General features: G+C 38.6%; 1 protein-coding gene and 1 long non-coding RNA gene across 4 annotated transcripts in view; one reads left to right on the forward strand and one right to left on the reverse strand.

The window, feature by feature from the left end:
- Positions 1-22,148, reverse strand: part of LOC308323011 — a 411,264-nt gene that overhangs the window by 322,963 nt on the left and 66,153 nt on the right. The window lies entirely within an intron of this gene.
- tcirg1b (T cell immune regulator 1, ATPase H+ transporting V0 subunit a3b) overlaps positions 212-22,148 on the forward strand; it is a 56,007-nt gene continuing 34,070 nt past the window's right edge. For 2 of the 3 annotated variants that reach the window (XM_080774307.1, XM_080774309.1), the window contains exons 1-7: positions 212-355; positions 4,787-4,920; positions 15,919-15,997; positions 19,855-20,003; positions 20,528-20,629; positions 21,099-21,160; positions 22,090-22,148. The exon at positions 22,090-22,148 is cut by the window's right edge. In XM_080774307.1, coding sequence (XP_080630433.1) covers positions 4,804-4,920; positions 15,919-15,997; positions 19,855-20,003; positions 20,528-20,629; positions 21,099-21,160; positions 22,090-22,148 — 568 coding nt within the window. In that variant the 5' untranslated portion in view covers positions 212-355; positions 4,787-4,803. Of the gene's footprint in view, positions 356-4,786; positions 4,921-4,941; positions 4,959-15,918; positions 15,998-19,854; positions 20,004-20,527; positions 20,630-21,098; positions 21,161-22,089 lie in introns of those variants that run through there. The other variant, XM_080774308.1, reaches the window with a different exon arrangement.

Genomic DNA, 22,148 nt, shown 5'->3' on the forward strand with positions numbered 1-22,148 from the left:
ATGTGTGTGTCCGTGAAAATGACCGGATACGGTACGGCTGGGCTCTGCACCGGATGCCAGCGCAGAGCAGCCAATAGGAACCCGCGGACGGGAGGAAAGTCACGCGAGGTAAATGCAATGATGACGCAATGGTCACGTGACACACCGTCCAAGTAACGTGACCCAAACAAACGGGAAGTGCAGCACGTGATCACATGACACCGTGCGCGCGCGCGCACGCACGCACACACACGTCAAACTTATAAACAGTGAGCAGTTACAGTTACACACATTATTATATTAGACCTACAAACTGTCTATATTGCCTGTCTGGCCTGGCGGGGATAGAGCGGACAGACCGAGTGAAAAGCAACAGGTAAGAACGGAGCTTTATATTACATTTACTTTAGAATGTTTACATCTGTGATTCTATAGTTCTTCATGTCGACGACCCCCAAATTTACACTAATTAGCCCCGCGGAACCCCCATTTGAAGAGACATGCCAGGGACCCCCATTTGAAGAGATATGCCAGGGACTCCCATTTGAAGAGACATGCCAGGGACCCCCATTTGAAGAGACATGCGACCCCCCTGGTCTCTTCTTCATATCTCTGTGTCTAAATGTTTTGATGAATTGAACATGGTGGACCCTCTTGTAAACAAGTGTAATGCTTTATGGTGTCGTCCACTCACAGTTAACAGTCTTTGTATTGAGTTGTGATTGATTTATTGAAATATTTATTAACAGTTTGCAGAATTACAGTACATTTCAAGCACAAACTCAATACAAAGACTGTTAACTGTGAGTGGACGACACCATAAAGCATTACACTTGTTTACAAGAGGGTCCACCATGTTCAATTAATCAAAACATTTAGAGACATACAAATAATAGACACTTCTATATAGTTAAAGAAAAGAACAAGAATTCATGTGCTTGAAATGTACTGGAATTCTGCAAACTGGGAATAAATACTTCAATCAATCAATTAATTTTTTTTGAAGAGATATGCCAGGGACCCCCATTAGAAGATATATGCCAGGGACCCCCATTAGAAGATATATGCCAGGGACCCCCATTAGAAGAGATTCTTATACCATTTTCATTTGAAGGACCCCCAGTTTGACGTGTGGGACCCCTGGAACTCACTCAAGGACCCCTGGGGGTCCCCGGACCAACCACTGGTTTAAATCAATATTCTTTATTCTTTATCAACCTAAACATCAAATGATCATCATAATTTAATGTCTACTTCATTAATGATTATGTTTATTAATAACCTAAAAGCATCTATTTATTGTCTACTTCATTAATTATTCTGTTTATTAATAACCTAAAAGCATCTATTTAATGTTTATAATTCATTAAAGTGTGAATGTATTATCGGCTGTGTGCGGCAGACTGGTCACGTGCACTGCAGTGCACGTGACCTTTGTTCTCAAACAAAAGAAGTGTGCATAACTTAACAATGTACGTTGACACATTGTATGTTTCACAACATGCTTACAATATGTAATATGTTTAACTGTGTTTTATAATACAGTTACAATATATCTATGTTTAACCCATTTAGACCTGGGAACGATTCTACAATTAATGTCTTCCAAACAGTTTTCTGAAAAACCCAAAAACCCTAACCCGTTTCTGTCTCAGTGGTTCTCAAACATTTTCATGTCAAGGACCCCTAGAATAATGTATTTGACCAACCCCCATCTGAAAATATGTAGGGAGACCCCCCCCCCCCCCCCAGTAGCAAAAACGTTCGATATGAAAGAATATTATATATTCAAAGATTTGCACTACATTTTCATGATTTTTCAAAAATAGCAGACCTACAAGCTCGTAGGTCTGCTATTTTTCAATAACTAAAGCATAACATTACGCTTAAAACGCATTCCCGCCCAAAATGGGTTAAATGTGTTTTATGATACGTTACAATATATTAAAATGAGTTTTATAATTTGTTACAATATGTTTTTATAATGATTAATAATATGTTAATTAGAAAACGTTTAAAGTCAGCAGTTTAAATCGTCATGGGATGAGATGAGTTTCCTTTCTCTCTAAAGCTCCTAGACTTTTAGCTTTAAGTTCTCCCTATACTGTAGCAGTAGAAGTGCTTTGATGAATTGAAAATGGAAGACCCTGAGGTAAACAAGTGGTTTCATCCACAGTTTGTGTATTATTTGAAATAGCCTTATTAATGTATGAGATGTGTTGATTGATTGATTGAAATATTCACAGTACGTAGAAAAGGTACATGGAGGCTAAAAGGATAACACAATACTCAATTAGTCATAAAGTAAACGGCACAGAGTTAAGGATAAAAGGATAACTGGTGACCTAATGTTTCCACCGTGGTCATAAATGTATGTTTAGTCTCCCTAGCCACAACTATGCAACACAGTATCGAAGTGGGCAGGGGTGAGGTGGGTTTGGCGAGTGAGGCCGAGTAGTTTGTTTTGGAGCCTTGTTTTAAGGGCCTTAGAGGTGCTGTGGTACCAAGAGGTGCCATGAGGACCATGAATGCAGAATTTACTACATGGTGAGAAAATGCGAAATGCCACTGCTCTCCTTTCCATGCCGGAAGGCAGCATTCAGAAGAATTGCCTTTTTCCCGAAATCTCCTGAACTTGAACAGAGCATTTTGCGTTGAACTAATTTGTTTCAAAATCCATGTCGTTCTTTGTCAGAATAAAACGTGGTTTCCAAAGAGAGTTCTGGGTCCGTCTGTCCATTCAACACAACTGACTAATGACTCAGTCATCGCCTGTTGGCGTCCTCAGTCTTCAGTCTTCAGTTGCTACAAGAATGGAAGTTCCACTTGACTGTTATGAATATGAACCACAAGCAGGTGGTTTAGTGGGAACTTCAGAACTTCCCCTTTTATAATCATAAACTGATAGTTATTAATAAATGCACCATTATGTCGTTTTAGTGGGAACCAAACAACTTCCCTTTTCTCTCCATGTGACTCTGAGACAGCTGGACGTGTGTGTGTGTGTGGGGGGGGGGGGGGCACACATGCCATTTACTCTTTACGCACACATGCACACGCACACGCACACGCACACATGCATGCACACATACGCACGCACGCACACGCACGCACGCATGCATGCACATTGCACACGCACGCACGCATGCACACACACACACACACACACACACACGCGCAGCAGAGGGCTGCTCATCAGGAGCAGTTTAGGGGTAGAGATGGAGCTTGTGAATCTTTCTTGATAACGTTATCGATCAGGTCCTTATCGATCAGGTCCTTATCGATCAGGTCCTTATCGATCAGGTTCTTATCGATCAGGTCCTTATCGATCAGGTCCTTATCGATCACGTCCTTTTATCGATCAGGTCCTTATCGATCAGGTTCTTATCGATCAGGTTATTATCGATCAGGCGACAAAGAACAGAACCAGTAGGCCTGTGTTTAGGAAAATATCATTGAAGGAACTGTTAACTGGTTAATAATGTGTGTACGGTCCCTTTAGAAGGAACTGTTAACTGGTTAATGATGTGTGTACTGTCCCTTTAGAAGGAACTGTTAACTGGTTAATGTGTGTACGGTCACTTTAGAAGGAACTGTTAACTGGTTAATGTGTGTACGGTCACTTTAGAAGGAACTGTTAACTGGTTAATAATGTGTGTACGGTCCCTTTAGAAGGAACTGGTAACTGGTTAATGATGTGTGTACTGTCCCTTTAGAAGGAACTGTTAACTGGTTAATGATGTGTGTACTGTCCCTTTAGAAGGAACTGTTAACTGGTTAATGATGTGTGTACTGTCCCTTTAGAAGGAACTGTTAACTGGTTAATGTGTGTACTGTCCCTTTAGAAGGAACTGTTAACTGGTTAATGATGTGTGTACTGTCCCTTTAGAAGGAACTGTTAACTGGTTAATGTGTGTACGGTCACTTTAGAAGGAACTGTTAACTGGTTAATAATGTGTGTACGGTCACTTTAGAAGTGTCATTGTGTTTCTCCGGACAGCGCTGGTCGGCAGGTATCAATACACTATCTATCTATCTATCTATCTATCTATCTATCTATCTATCTATCTATCTATCTATCTATCTATCTATCTATCTATCTATCTATCTATCTATCTATATCTATCTATCTATCTATCTATCTATCTATCTATCTATCTATCACTATACAGGTATCAATACACTATCTATCTATCAATATACAGGTATCAATACACTATCTATCTATCACTATACAGTTATCAATACACTTTTAGACCCACATGTTTGTTCCAGCGTGGATGATTACATTAATTTATTGATCACCTCTTGTCTTGATTGTTTAAACACCGCTGTGCTCCATAACAGGCTTGATAATCCCAAATCTTATCTATACCGGGTACTCGATAAGCCCAAAGCTTATTGATACCGGGTGCTGGATAAACCCAAAGCTTATTGATACCGGGTGCTGGATAAGCCCAAAGCTTATTGATACCGGGTGCTGGATAAGCCCAAAGCTTATTGATACCGGGTGCTGGATAAGCCTGATTACTGATGTTGAGTGTGAAGTAATGAAGATATGTATCAATGCCGGGTACTTATAACTGGCTTTCATGGTGACCTAATAAAGGTATAGGGTTCAGATTACATACATGTATTATGTATACATAGATACATTTCCTTTAATCCACCCGACACTGAAACATATCTTTTCACTCTCAGAATACGCAGAATACTCTCATACGCATAAAAAAGACGCCACTACCACCGGACCTTACTTGCGCGCTCTGCTTGCGCAGTAATAATGACAGTGGTCATGTCCCTCCAGTCCTCTAGGGCGGCGCTATGGGCTCCATGTTCCGCAGTGAGGAGGTGTGTCTGGTGCAGCTCTTCCTCCAGTCTGGCTCCGCCTACAACTGTGTCAGCGAGCTGGGAGAGCTGGGATTGGTCGAATTCAGAGACGTGAGTAAACTTGGTTGGGATTGGTCGAATTCAGAGACGTGAGTATGCTGGGCCTAACTGGGAGAACTCCTCATGCACTGAAGGAAGCATGAGTTCAGTTCGGGGCTCTTCCCAGGTTGGCAGAGGGAGAGTAGGATTAAAACATTGTGGGATATAATGTTAAAGTAAAAACAGGTACATATAGGCCCTCATTTATCAACCGTGCGTACGGCAAAATATGGTGCACGCCGAAATTACCGACATTTTCGGCATTTACCATTTCCGCCAAAGCTTGAAATTGAACTTGACAAAGTTCAAAACTCACGTCTGGTCGGGAGCTGTCGTACGCTTCGTCCTCACCTGTTTTTCTGTCGTAGAACAGCGGAGCAGCATTGTCTGACCAGCTGAGAGGCTGTCACAGGCATCTAAACATCCTAAAATGTATAAAACTAATAATAGCCTACATGTGAAAAATATATTTTTGTAAAGGCATGTCATATGAAATTGGTAGGATAGCTATTAATACCAAGTGTGCAAGCTTATTAAAATCGCGCAATTAAAAACAATGCTTTAAGCCATTTAAATAGTGTTTTGCATTCTGAGCGCATACCGGTAGCCCCCCCCCCCCCCCCCCCCCTCTCCTAACTTAATTCCATGACTGGATGGAGAGGCATTTGCAGTGCTGCAGCTTTAGATTTTCTTTTCAGATAAGTAAGCCTGGGACCGATAGGCTATGCAGCTATAGTCAAGTCTAACTGCAATCTACAGCCATGTCTTTCTCGCGTTACGTCTCGTCCTTTTAATTAAGGATAAATCTGACGCGCTCGAATGCCAATAAATGTGACATGTACCGACAGTGTCGAGGCAGCGCAAAGTGGGGACCGCTTCTTTTTTTTTTGTCATATGGGAACTCACGGGTTACCGCCAACTTCACTTCCTAAACTTTAGGCTGCGCAGGGAGGCACTCTAATATACAGTATAATGTCATAAACATGCAGGTCAGAGACATCTAATATACAGTATAATGTCATAAACATGCAGGTCAGAGACATCTAATATACAGTATAATGTCATAAACATGCAGGTCAGAGACATCTAATATACAGTATAATGTCATAAACATGCAGGTCAGAGACATCTAATATACAGTATAATGTCATAAACATGCAGGTCAGTGACAGAGACATCTAATATACAGTATAATGTCATAAACATGCAGGTCAGAGACAGAGACATCTAATATACAGTATAATGTCATAAACATGCAGATCAGAGACATCTAATATACAGTATAATGTCATAAACATGCAGATCAGAGACATCTAATATACAGTATAATGTCATAAACATGCAGGACAGAGACATCTAATATACAGTATAATGTCATAAACATGCAGGTCAGAGACATCTAATATACAGTATAATGTCATAAACATGCAGGTCAGAGACATCTAATATACAGTATAATGTCATAAACATGCAGGTCAGAGACATCTAATATACAGTATAATGTCATAAACATGCAGGTCAGAGACATCTAATATACAGTATAATGTCATAAACATGCAGGACAGAGACATCTAATATACAGTATAATGTCATAAACATGCAGGTCAGAGACATCTAATATACAGTATAATGTCATAAACATGCAGGTCAGAGACAGAGACATCTAATATACAGTATAATGTCATAAACATGCAGGTCAGAGACATCTAATATACAGTATAATGTCATAAACATGCAGATCAGAGACATCTAATATACAGTATAATGTCATAAACATGCAGGTCAGAGACATCTAATATACAGTATAATGTCATAAACATGCAGGTCAGAGACATCTAATATACAGTATAATGTCATAAACATGCAGGTCAGAGACAGAGACATCTAATATACAGTATAATGTCATAAACATGCAGGTCAGAGACATCTAATATACAGTATAATGTCATAAACATGCAGATCAGAGACATCTAATATACAGTATAATGTCATAAACATGCAGGTCAGAGACAGAGACATCTAATATACAGTATAATGTCATAAACATGCAGGTCAGAGACATCTAATATACAGTATAATGTCATAAACATGCAGGTCAGAGACATCTAATATACAGTATAATGTCATAAACATGCAGGTCAGAGACATCTAATATACAGTATAATGTCATAAACATGCAGGTCAGAGACATCTAATATACAGTATAATGTCATAAACATGCAGGTCAGAGACATCTAATATACAGTATAATGTCATAAACATGCAGGTCAGAGACATCTAATATACAGTATAATGTCATAAACATGCAGGTCAGAGACATCTAATATACAGTATAATGTCATAAACATGCAGGTCAGAGACATCTAATATACAGTATAATGTCATAAACATGCAGGTCAGAGACAGAGACATCTAATATACAGTATAATGTCATAAACATGCAGGTCAGAGACAGAGACATCTAATATACAGTATAATGTCATAAACATGCAGGTCAGAGACATCTAATATACAGTATAATGTCATAAACATGCAGGACAGAGACATCTAATATACAGTATAATGTCATAAACATGCAGATCAGAGACATCTAATATACAGTATAATGTCATAAACATGCAGGTCAGAGACATCTAATATACAGTATAATGTCATAAACATGCAGGTCAGAGACATCTAATATACAGTATAATGTCATAAACATGCAGGTCAGAGACAGACATCTAATATACAGTATAATGTCATAAACATGCAGGTCAGAGACATCTAATATACAGTATAATGTCATAAACATGCAGGTCAGAGACAGACATCTAATATACAGTATAATGTCATAAACATGCAGATCAGAGACATCTAATATACAGTATAATGTCATAAACATGCAGGTCAGAGACATCTAATATACAGTATAATGTCATAAACATGCAGGTCAGAGACATCTAATATACAGTATAATGTCATAAACATGCAGGTCAGAGACAGAGACATCTAATATACAGTATAATGTCATAAACATGCAGGTCAGAGACAGAGACATCTAATATACAGTATAATGTCATAAACATGCAGGTCAGAGACATCTAATATACAGTATAATGTCATAAACATGCAGGTCAGAGACATCTAATATACAGTATAATGTCATAAACATGCAGATCAGAGACATCTAATATACAGTATAATGTCATAAACATGCAGGTCAGAGACATCTAATATACAGTATAATGTCATAAACATGCAGGTCAGAGACATCTAATATACAGTATAATGTCATAAACATGCAGGTCAGAGACATCTAATATACAGTATAATGTCATAAACATGCAGATCAGAGACATCTAATATACAGTATAATGTCATAAACATGCAGGTCAGAGACATCTAATATACAGTATAATGTCATAAACATGCAGATCAGAGACATCTAATATACAGTATAATGTCATAAACATGCAGATCAGAGACATCTAATATACAGTATAATGTCATAAACATGCAGGTCAGAGACATCTAATATACAGTATAATGTCATAAACATGCAGGTCAGAGACAGAGACATCTAATATACAGTATAATGTCATAAACATGCAGGTCAGAGACATCTAATATACAGTATAATGTCATAAACATGCAGGTCAGTGACAGAGACATCTAATATACAGTATAATGTCATAAACATGCAGATCAGAGACATCTAATATACAGTATAATGTCATAAACATGCAGATCAGAGACATCTAATATACAGTATAATGTCATAAACATGCAGGTCAGAGACAGAGACATCTAATATACAGTATAATGTCATAAACATGCAGGTCAGAGACATCTAATATACAGTATAATGTCATAAACATGCAGATCAGAGACATCTAATATACAGTATAATGTCATAAACATGCAGATCAGAGACATCTAATATACAGTATAATGTCATAAACATGCAGGTCAGAGACATCTAATATACAGTATAATGTCATAAACATGCAGGTCAGAGACATCTAATATACAGTATAATGTCATAAACATGCAGGTCAGAGACAGAGACATCTAATATACAGTATAATGTCATAAACATGCAGGTCAGTGACAGAGACATCTAATATACAGTATGTCATAAACATGCAGGTCAGAGACAGAGACATCTAATATACAGTATAATGTCATAAACATGCAGGTCAGAGACATCTAATATACAGTATAATGTCATAAACATGCAGGTCAGAGACATCTAATATACAGTATAATGTCATAAACATGCAGGTCAGAGACATCTAATATACAGTATAATGTCATAAACATGCAGGTCAGAGACAGAGACATCTAATATACAGTATAATGTCATAAACATGCAGGTCAGAGACAGAGACATCTAATATACAGTATAATGTCATAAACATGCAGGTCAGAGACATCTAATATACAGTATAATGTCATAAACATGCAGGTCAGAGACATCTAATATACAGTATAATGTCATAAACATGCAGATCAGAGACATCTAATATACAGTATAATGTCATAAACATGCAGGTCAGAGACATCTAATATACAGTATAATGTCATAAACATGCAGATCAGAGACATCTAATATACAGTATAATGTCATAAACATGCAGGTCAGAGACATCTAATATACAGTATAATGTCATAAACATGCAGGTCAGTGACATCTAATATACAGTATAATGTCATAAACATGCAGGTCAGAGACATCTAATATACAGTATAATGTCATAAACATGCAGGTCAGAGACAGAGACATCTAATATACAGTATAATGTCATAAACATGCAGGTCAGAGACAGAGACATCTAATATACAGTATAATGTCATAAACATGCAGGTCAGAGACATCTAATATACAGTATAATGTCATAAACATGCAGGTCAGAGACATCTAATATACAGTATAATGTCATAAACATGCAGATCAGAGACATCTAATATACAGTATAATGTCATAAACATGCAGGTCAGAGACATCTAATATACAGTATAATGTCATAAACATGCAGGTCAGAGACATCTAATATACAGTATAATGTCATAAACATGCAGGTCAGAGACATCTAATATACAGTATAATGTCATAAACATGCAGGTCAGAGACATCTAATATACAGTATAATGTCATAAACATGCAGGTCAGAGACATCTAATATACAGTATAATGTCATAAACATGCAGGTCAGAGACAGAGACATCTAATATACAGTATAATGTCATAAACATGCCGGTCAGAGACATCTAATATACAGTATAATGTCATAAACATGCAGGTCAGAGACAGAGACATCTAATATACAGTATAATGTCATAAACATGCCGGTCAGAGACATCTAATATACAGTATAATGTCATAAACATGCAGGTCAGAGACATCTAATATACAGTATAATGTCATAAACATGCAGGTCAGAGACAGAGACATCTAATATACAGTATAATGTCATAAACATGCAGATCAGAGACATCTAATATACAGTATAATGTCATAAACATGCAGGTCAGAGACATCTAATATACAGTATAATGTCATAAACATGCAGGTCAGAGACATCTAATATACAGTATAATGTCATAAACATGCAGGTCAGAGACATCTAATATACAGTATAATGTCATAAACATGCAGGTCAGAGACAGAGACATCTAATATACAGTATAATGTCATAAACATGCCGGTCAGAGACATCTAATATACAGTATAATGTCATAAACATGCAGGTCAGAGACATCTAATATACAGTATAATGTCATAAACATGCAGGTCAGTGACAGAGACATCTAATATACAGTATAATGTCATAAACATGCAGGTCAGAGACAGAGACATCTAATATACAGTATAATGTCATAAACATGCAGGTCAGTGACAGAGACATCTAATATACAGTATAATGTCATAAACATGCAGGTCAGAGACAGAGACATCTAATATACAGTATAATGTCATAAACATGCAGGTCAGTGACAGAGACATCTAATATACAGTATAATGTCATAAACATGCAGGTCAGAGACAGAGACATCTAATATACAGTATAATGTCATAAACATGCAGGTCAGTGACATCTAATATACAGTATAATGTCATAAACATGCAGGTCAGTGACAGAGACATCTAATATACAGTATAATGTCATAAACATGCAGGTCAGAGACAGAGACATCTAATATACAGTATAATGTCATAAACATGCAGGTCAGAGACATCTAATATACAGTATAATGTCATAAACATGCAGGTCAGAGACATCTAATATACAGTATAATGTCATAAACATGCAGGTCAGAGACAGAGACATCTAATATACAGTATAATGTCATAAACATGCAGGTCAGAGACATCTAATATACAGTATAATGTCATAAACATGCAGGTCAGAGACATCTAATATACAGTATAATGTCATAAACATGCAGGTCAGAGACATCTAATATACAGTATAATGTCATAAACATGCAGGTCAGAGACATCTAATATACAGTATAATGTCATAAACATGCAGGTCAGAGACATCTAATATACAGTATAATGTCATAAACATGCAGGTCAGTGACATCTAATATACAGTATAATGTCATAAACATGCAGGTCAGAGACATCTAATATACAGTATAATGTCATAAACATGCAGGTCAGAGACATCTAATATACAGTATAATGTCATAAACATGCAGGTCAGAGACAGAGACATCTAATATACAGTATAATGTCATAAACATGCAGATCAGAGACATCTAATATACAGTATAATGTCATAAACATGCAGGTCAGAGACAGAGACATCTAATATACAGTATAATGTCATAAACATGCAGATCAGAGACATCTAATATACAGTATAATGTCATAAACATGCAGGTCAGTGACAGAGACATCTAATATACAGTATAATGTCATAAACATGCAGGTCAGAGACATCTAATATACAGTATAATGTCATAAACATGCAGGTCAGAGACATCTAATATACAGTATAATGTCATAAACATGCAGATCAGAGACATCTAATATACAGTATAATGTCATAAACATGCAGGTCAGAGACATCTAATATACAGTATAATGTCATAAACATGCAGGTCAGAGACATCTAATATACAGTATAATGTCATAAACATGCAGGTCAGAGACAGAGACATCTAATATACAGTATAATGTCATAAACATGCAGATCAGAGACATCTAATATACAGTATAATGTCATAAACATGCAGGTCAGAGACAGAGACATCTAATATACAGTATAATGTCATAAACATGCAGGTCAGAGACAGAGACATCTAATATACAGTATAATGTCATAAACATGCAGGTCAGAGACAGAGACATCTAATATACAGTATAATGTCATAAACATGCAGGTCAGAGACATCTAATATACAGTATAATGTCATAAACATGCAGATCAGAGACATCTAATATACAGTATAATGTCATAAACATGCAGGTCAGAGACAGAGACATCTAATATACAGTATAATGTCATAAACATGCAGATCAGAGACATCTAATATACAGTATAATGTCATAAACATGCAGGTCAGAGACAGAGACATCTAATATACAGTATAATGTCATAAACATGCAGATCAGAGACATCTAATATACAGTATAATGTCATAAACATGCAGGTCAGTGACAGAGACATCTAATATACAGTATAATGTCATAAACATGCAGGTCAGAGACATCTAATATACAGTATAATGTCATAAACATGCAGGTCAGAGACATCTAATATACAGTATAATGTCATAAACATGCAGATCAGAGACATCTAATATACAGTATAATGTCATAAACATGCAGGTCAGAGACATCTAATATACAGTATAATGTCATAAACATGCAGGTCAGAGACATCTAATATACAGTATAATGTCATAAACATGCAGGTCAGAGACAGAGACATCTAATATACAGTATAATGTCATAAACATGCAGATCAGAGACATCTAATATACAGTATAATGTCATAAACATGCAGGTCAGAGACAGAGACATCTAATATACAGTATAATGTCATAAACATGCAGGTCAGAGACAGAGACATCTAATATACAGTATAATGTCATAAACATGCAGGTCAGAGACAGAGACATCTAATATACAGTATAATGTCATAAACATGCAGGTCAGAGACATCTAATATACAGTATAATGTCATAAACATGCAGATCAGAGACATCTAATATACAGTATAATGTCATAAACATGCAGGTCAGAGACATCTAATATACAGTATAATGTCATAAACATGCAGGTCAGAGACATCTAATATACAGTATAATGTCATAAACATGCAGGTCAGAGACATCTAATATACAGTATAATGTCATAAACATGCAGGACAGAGACATCTAATATACAGTATAATGTCATAAACATGCAGATCAGAGACATCTAATATACAGTATAATGTCATAAACATGCAGATCAGAGACATCTAATATACAGTATAATGTCATAAACATGCAGGTCAGAGACATCTAATATACAGTATAATGTCATAAACATGCAGGTCAGAGACATCTAATATACAGTATAATGTCATAAACATGCAGGTCAGAGACATCTAATATACAGTATAATGTCATAAACATGCAGGTCAGAGACAGAGACATCTAATATACAGTATAATGTCATAAACATGCAGGTCAGAGACAGAGACATCTAATATACAGTATAATGTCATAAACATGCATGCAGGTCAGAGACAGACAGAACAGGAGTGGAGGAAAACGGGCAAACTCATTCCAGTGACGTCGTGAGCAATGCTATTTAATTAATGCTTCACATAATCACAGCTTCAGGTTTTCGTTCATTAATCTTGTTGTATATTAAATGAATAAACATTTCAATAATTGCATATACAACTAACACACAGTGACAGTTGTTTGCAGTGTGTGTGTGTGTGTGTGTGTGTGTGTGTGTGTGTGTGTGTGTGTGTGTGTGAGAGGGGGGTGAGGCGGTCAGCAAGGCAAGGAAGGCTTGACTTGATGTAACCATGGTTTCCAAGGTCGTACTGCAGTTGTTCATTTGGCAAAAACGAGGGCGAGGCTTTATTCCATAGGGCGTGCCAGATAGATTTCAGCCGTCACATTTATTAACGTCGGAACGAAATTAAGGAAGGATCAGCTGTTTGCGATCACTTTATAAATGCCGTGGCGACGTGGGTGTACTACGAAACCTGCACTCGAATCTGTGGCAGATTTTACACTCAGTTGATAAATGAGGGCCATACTGTACAACTGTAGGGCAGGGCTACTAAACCTAAAGGCACACGTTTAGACCCCAGAACAGATTCTACAAATGTCATGCCAAGCACCTCTGATTGGCCACGGACCCCAAATCTCAACATGTTGTTCCGGGGACCTCCCAGAAGCCAAGATATGAGTTAAAAGCGTTTACTGGGAAAGAATATATAGTCAAGATTTTCACACATTTTCAAGATTTTTCAAAAATAGCAGATCTACAGTGCCGAGTTTAATTCACAACATGAGGAGAACATCATTATAATGATGGAGTTACAGGATGAGGTTCATTCATGAAGAGAACATCATATTAATGATGAGTTTCTTTTTTTTAATATTTTTATTTTGGTTTAACTCATTTTTCACCCCTGTGTCAATCATCTAATGTGATCCTGGGCTCTACACACCCTCCACCAACCTAGTCCCCATATATGGGGGACAAGGGGAGAGCAACGGACTTGAACTCATGCTTCCTTCATGCCTGAGTGTCCAAGTTGCTCCTTTACACCTGACAGGGGGGAGTTTCCCTGGTTGGACGTAGCGCGTGGAAGGAACACGTTATTCCAACCAGTTCCTTTCCCCTCCATCAGGCGCCCCGGCTGGCCAGGGGGAGGCAGTTTAGTGACCAGGATTACTGCATGTTTTTAGTGAGGGTACCTACCCTAGGGGACACGGGGAGAACATGTGAGGGTACCTACCCTAGGGGACACAGGGAGAACATGTGGGGGTACCTGCCCTAGGGGACACGGGGAGAACATGTGAGGGTACCTACCCTAGGGGACACGGGGAGAACATGTGAGGGTACCTACCCTAGGGGACACGGGGAGAACATGTGGGGGTACCTACCCTAGGGGACACGGGGAGAACATGTGAGGGTACCTACCCTAGGGGACACGGGGAGAACATGTGAGGGTACCTACCCTAGGGGACACGGGGAGAACATGTGAGGGTACCTACCCTAGGGGACACGGGGAGAACATGTGAGGGTACCTGCCCTAGGGGACACGGGGAGAACATGTGAGGGTACCTGCCCTAGGGGACACGGGGAGAACATGTGGGGGTACCTGCCCTAGGGGACACGGGGAGAACATGTGAGGGTACCTGCCCTAGGGGACACGGGGAGAACATGTGGGGGTACCTACCCTAGGGGACACGGGGAGAACATGTGGGGGTACCTGCCCTAGGGGACACGGGGAGAACATGTGAGGGTACCTACCCTAGGGGACACGGGGAGAACATGTGGGGGTACCTGCCCTAGGGGACACGGGGAGAACATGTGAGGGTACCTACCCTAGGGGACACGGGGAGAACATGTGGGCGTACCTACCCTAGGGGACACGGGGAGAACATGTGAGGGTACCTACCCTAGGGGACACGGGGAGAACATGTGGGCGTACCTACCCTAGGGGACACGGGGAGAACATGTGAGGGTACCTACCCTAGGGGACACGGGGAGAACATGTGAGGGTACCTACCCTAGGGGACACGGGGAGAACATGTGGGCGTACCTACCCTAGGGGACACGGGGAGAACATGTGGGCGTACCTACCCTAGGGGACACAACGAGTTTCATTCACAACATGGAGAGAACATCATTATAATGAACAGATTATCACAGGTAGATAAATCGGTACCTTTGAAGTGTTCAGTTGTTCTGTCTGTCTTGTGATTGGCTGAACCAGTTGTTCTGTCTTGTGATTGGCTGAACCAGTTGTTCTGTCTTGTGATTGGTTGAACCAGTTGAATCCAAACGTCAACGCGTTCCAGAGGAAGTTTGTCGGCGAGGTGAGACGATGTGAAGAGCTGGAGAAAACTCTGAGTGAGTATTTACCCTAGGGTTTATACTAACCCTTTAATATTAATATAAACTGAGTGAGTATTTACCCTAGTGTTTATACTAGCCCTTTAATATTAATATAAACTGAGTGAGTATTTACCCTAGTGTTTATACTAGCCCTTTAATATGAATGAATGAATGACCTTTATTTATATAGCACCCTTCTCAGCACGAGTGCACAGGGTGCTTTACAATAATACAAAAATAAACAACTATAACAACAGCAGGCAGACATTATCACAGAGTAAACAGTGAAAACATAGCATCAAAAGGACAATAAGAACACACAGATAAAAACACAAACAGTAGAAAGTCAAGTGTTATAGGTGACCAAAAGCCTGTCTGAACATGTACGTTTTCAATTGTTTCTTAAAAGAGGCCTCAGACTGAGTGAGTATTTACCCTAGGGTTAATACTAACCGTTTAATATTAATATAAACTGAGTATTTACCCTATAGGGTTTATACTAACCCTTTAATATTAATATAAACTGAGTATTTACCCTATAGGGTTTATACTAACCCTTTAATATGAATATAAACTGAGTATTTACCCTAGGGTTTATAACCCTTAAATCTGAATATAAACTCTGAGTTTTCTCCAGCTCATTATATTTATATTAAAGTGTTAGGGTTAGTATAAACCCTAGGGTAAATAATAATACTAACCCTAACACTTTCATATAAATATAATGAGCTGGAGAAAACTCAGAGTAATTTATTTCTGTTTATAGACTGATGTACTTCATTATAAATATAAAGAGCTGGTGCGTTTTGGTAAGGTAATAATAAGGTATTGGCATCAAAATGTACTTAAAGAACCTGCTGAAAATGTCCTGCAAATCGTCTGCTGGTTTTAAATGCCCGCCGTCCCATTCCATTCAGCGTATTATAAACCCTCAGCATATTAAACCCACTCAATTCAATTCAAAGGGCTTTATTGGCATGAGAAAACATACGTTTACATTGCCAAAGCAGAAAGAACAATACAACAATACAGCGATACAATCAAAACAAAAATGATGTACATTTGAAGGTCAGAATCTTCAATAGATAAAATTCTATGTACCAAGGTCACTCAATGCAGGTATAGTGCAGGAATATACACACTGGTATAATGTATAAACTCCTCTAACGTGATCGTTACTCTATGGTATAATGTATAAACTCCTCTAACGTGATCGTTACTCTATGGTATAATGTATAAACTCCTCTAACGTGATCGTTACTCTATGGTATAATGTATAAACTTCTCTAACGTGATCGTTACTCTATGGTATAATGTATAAACTTCTCTAACGTGATCGTTACTCTATGGTATAATGTATAAACTCCTCTAACGTGATCGTTACTCTATGGTATAATGTATAAACTCCTCTAACGTGATCGTTACTCTATGGTATAATGTATAAACTTCTCTAACGTGATCGTTACTCTATGGTATAATGTATAAACTCCTCTAACGTGATCGTTACTCTATGGTATAATGTATAAACTTCTCTAACGTGATCGTTACTCTATGGTATAATGTATAAACTTCTCTAACGTGATCGTTACTCTATGGTATAATGTATAAACTCCTCTAACGTGATCGTTACTCTATGGTATAATGTATAAACTTCTCTAACGTGATCGTTACTCTATGGTATAATGTATAAACTTCTCTAACGTGATCGTTACTCTATGGTATAATGTATAAACTTCTCTAACGTGATCGTTACTCTATGGTATAATGTATAAACTCCTCTAACGTGATCGTTACTCTATGGTATAATGTATAAACTTCTCTAACGTGATCGTTACTCTATGGTATAATGTATAAACTTCTCTAACGTGATCGTTACTCTATGGTATAATGTATAAACTTCTCTAACGTGATCGTTACTCTATGGTATAATGTATAAACTCCTCTAACGTGATCGTTACTCTATGGTATAATGTATAAACTTCTCTAACGTGATCGTTACTCTATGGTATAATGTATAAACTCCTCTAACGTGATCGTTACTCTATGGTATAATGTATAAACTTCTCTAACGTGATCGTTACTCTATGGTATAATGTATAAACTCCTCTAACGTGATCGTTACTCTATGGTATAATGTATAAACTCCTCTAACGTGATCGTTACTCTATGGTATAATGTATAAACTTCTCTAACGTGATCGTTACTCTATGGTATAATGTATAAACTTCTCTAACGTGATCGTTACTCTATGGTATAATGTATAAACTTCTCTAACGTGATCGTTACTCTATGGTATAATGTATAAACTTCTCTAACGTGATCGTTACTCTATGGTATAATGTATAAACTTCTCTAACGTGATCGTTACTCTATGGTATAATGTATAAACTTCTCTAACGTGATCGTTACTCTATGGTATAATGTATAAACTCCTCTAACGTGATCGTTACTCTATGGTATAATGTATAAACTCCTCTAACGTGATCGTTACTCTATGGTATAATGTATAAACTTCTCTAACGTGATCGTTACTCTATGGTATAATGTATAAACTCCTCTAACGTGATCGTTACTCTATGGTATAATGTATAAACTCCTCTAACGTGATCGTTACTCTATGGTATAATGTATAAACTCCTCTAACGTGATCGTTACACTATGGTATAATGTATAAACTCCTCTAACGTGATCGTTACACTATGGTATAATGTATAAACTCCTCTAACGTGATCGTTACACTATGGTATAATGTATAAACTCCTCTAACGTGATCGTTACTCTATGGTATAATGTATAAACTTCTCTAACGTGATCGTTACTCTATGGTATAATGTATAAACTCCTCTAACGTGATCGTTACTCTATGGTATAATGTATAAACTCCTCTAACGTGATCGTTACTCTATGGTATAATGTATAAACTCCTCTAACGTGATCGTTACTCTATGGTATAATGTATAAACTCCTCTAACGTGATCGTTACTCTATGGTATAATGTATAAACTCCTCTAACGTGATCGTTACTCTATGGTATAATGTATAAACTCCTCTAACGTGATCGTTACTCTATGGTATAATGTATAAACTCCTCTAACGTGATCGTTACTCTATGGTATAATGTATAAACTTCTCTAACGTGATCGTTACTCTATGGTATAATGTATAAACTTCTCTAACGTGATCGTTACTCTATGGTATAATGTATAAACTTCTCTAACGTGATCGTTACTCTATGGTATAATGTATAAACTCCTCCAACATGATCGTTACTCTATGGTATAATGTATAAACTCCTCTAACGTGATCGTTACTCTATGGTATAATGTATAAACTCCTCTAACGTGATCGTTACTCTATGGTATAATGTATAAACTCCTCTAACGTGATCGTTACTCTATGGTATAATGTATAAACTCCTCTAACGTGATCGTTACTCTATGGTATAATGTATAAACTTCTCTAACGTGATCGTTACTCTATGGTATAATGTATAAACTTCTCTAACGTGATCGTTACTCTATGGTATAATGTATAAACTCCTCTAACGTGATCGTTACTCTATGGTATAATGTATAAACTCCTCTAACGTGATCGTTACTCTATGGTATAATGTATGAACTTCTCTAACGTGATCGTTACTCTATGGTATAATGTATAAACTTCTCTAACGTGATCGTTACTCTATGGTATAATGTATAAACTCCTCTAACGTGATCGTTACTCTATGGTATAATGTATAAACTTCTCTAACGTGATCGTTACTCTATGGTATAATGTATAAACTCCTCTAACGTGATCGTTACTCTATGGTATAATGTATAAACTCCTCTAACGTGATCGTTACTCTTCTTCTGCGTTTCATTATGTTCCAGCGTTCCTGGAACAGGAAATCAAGCGCTCGTTGTCCCCGCCCCTCCGGGGGCCCCTCCCCGCCCCCTGCCCCACCCCCCCCTCCCCACAACCCAGAGAGCTGATCACCATAGAAGAAGAGAGCGAGACCATGGCCAAAGAGCTGAGGGAGGTGAGTCATGATGTCATCAGAACTAAAGAGCTGAGGGAGGTGAGTCATGATGTCATCAGAACTAAAGAGCTGAGGGAGGCTGTGCGAGGCGCAAGCATGGCTCGCGGACCAAATGGGGCCGTCTCGCTGACCAAATGGGGCCGCTTTTTTTTTAATGACTATTTGATTCAAAATTTAAAAATCGATTCCCGTGCGTATCGATTGAACGTCGATTGATCGATTTTTTTTGGTCAGCCCTACTGTCTCTCCCTCTCCCTCTCTCCCTCTGTCTGTCTGTCTCCCTCTCCCCCTCTCTCTCTCTAGGTAATCTAATGTAAAGTGAATGTCTCTCTCTGTCTCTCTCTCTCTCTCTCTCTCTCTCTCTCTCCCTCCCTCTGTCCCTCTGTCTGTCTGTCTCCCTCTCCCCCTCTCTCTCTCTAGGTAATCTAATGTAAAGTGAATGTCTCTCTCTCTCTCCCTCTCCCTCTCTCTCTCTCTCTCTCTAGGTAATCTAATGTAAAGTGAATGTCTCTCTCTCTCTCCAGGTGGCGAGGAACAGAGATTTGCTCAGAGCTCAGCTGACACATATGGTTCAGTACCAGAGTGTTCTGACCCAGACCCACTCTCTGACCGGCCCACAGTCACAGGTGACAAAGACTACAAGTCCCACACTCACCACGCATGAAGAACTACAAGTCCCACAGTCACCACACATAAAGAACTACAAGTCCCACACTCACCATGCATGAAGAACTACAAGCCCCACAGTCACCACGCATAAAGAACTACAAGTCCACAGTCACCACACATAAAGAACTACAAGTCCCACAGTCACCACGCATAAAGAACTACAAGCCCCATAGTCACCACACATCAATAACTAGTTCCACAGTCACCACGCATAAAGAACTACAAACCCCACAGTCACCACGCATAAAGAACTACAAGTCCCACAGTCACCACGCATAAATAACTACAAGTCCCACAGTCACCACGCATAAAGAACTACAAGCCCCACAGTCACCACGCATAAAGAACTACAAGTCCCACAGTCACCACACATACAAAACTGTGTGTGTGTGTGTGTGTGTGTGTGTGTGTGTGTGTGTGTGTCAGGCAGGACCACCAGCCCTGGAGAATCAAGGACTGTTTGATAATCGACAGGATGTTCGCCTCAGGTACCCCCACACACACACACACACACACACTAATAATAATAATAATAATAATAATAATAAAACTTTATTTGTATAGCACCTTTCATGACATGAAATGCAGCTCAAAGTGCTTTACAGAAAAATGGAGGATAAAAGAAAAGCAAGGCAACATTAAAAACAAGCAGTAATGCAATACAGTGAGGACATGAATAACAAAAATAAAAAATACAAGATCAATTAAAAGCAATGTTGTAGAAGTGGGTCTTAAGCTGAGCTTTAAAAATGTCTACAGAGGCTGCCTGACGAAGGTACAGTGGGAGCTTGTTCCATGCCGTCGGCCCGTAGAAGCAAAAAGCTGCTTCCCTGTATTTTTTAGTTGCCATTTTTTTGGCAAAGCGAGCAGGCCAGCAGTGGAAGACCTTAGGGGGCGGTTTGGGACATATTTAGGCAGGCAGTCATGTAGGTAGGAAGGTGCGAGACCATTGAGCTCTTCACAGGACCAAACTAATGGTCCCGAAAACCGACTATCTGTGACTATTTGAAAAAAAATAGCAGATCTACAAGCTCATAGCGCACCCCCGAGTGGCGCGCTATGAGCTTGTAGGTCATTTTTAGAAACTGATCTCAGGTCGAAATGGGTTAACCTTCTTATATTCATTTGATTTCAGCTTTGCTAGTTTTGACATTCAGCGTTTTCATTCTAAGCAGCGCAAGGCAAGTCAGGACGGGGCTAGCCTTGCGCTGCTGATCCTAAACCAGCATAACCATCACAGCCGTTCATGTCGCTGTAATACTAGCCTGATCCTAGGTCAGCCTGAATTATCACATGTTGTGTTTTCACACACACACACACACACGCACACACACACACACACACACACACACACACACACACACACACTCACAGGGAGGGAGGTCCACCCATAACGTCTCTCTGTCTCTCTCTGTAGTTTCGTAGCGGGCGTGGTCCACCCATGGAAGGTTCCTTCGTTCGAGCGCTTGCTCTGGA

Source organism: Protomyctophum bolini, assembly GCF_963924005.1.
Source record: "Protomyctophum bolini genome assembly, chromosome: 10".
Taxonomy (NCBI): Eukaryota; Metazoa; Chordata; class Actinopteri; order Myctophiformes; family Myctophidae; genus Protomyctophum; species Protomyctophum bolini.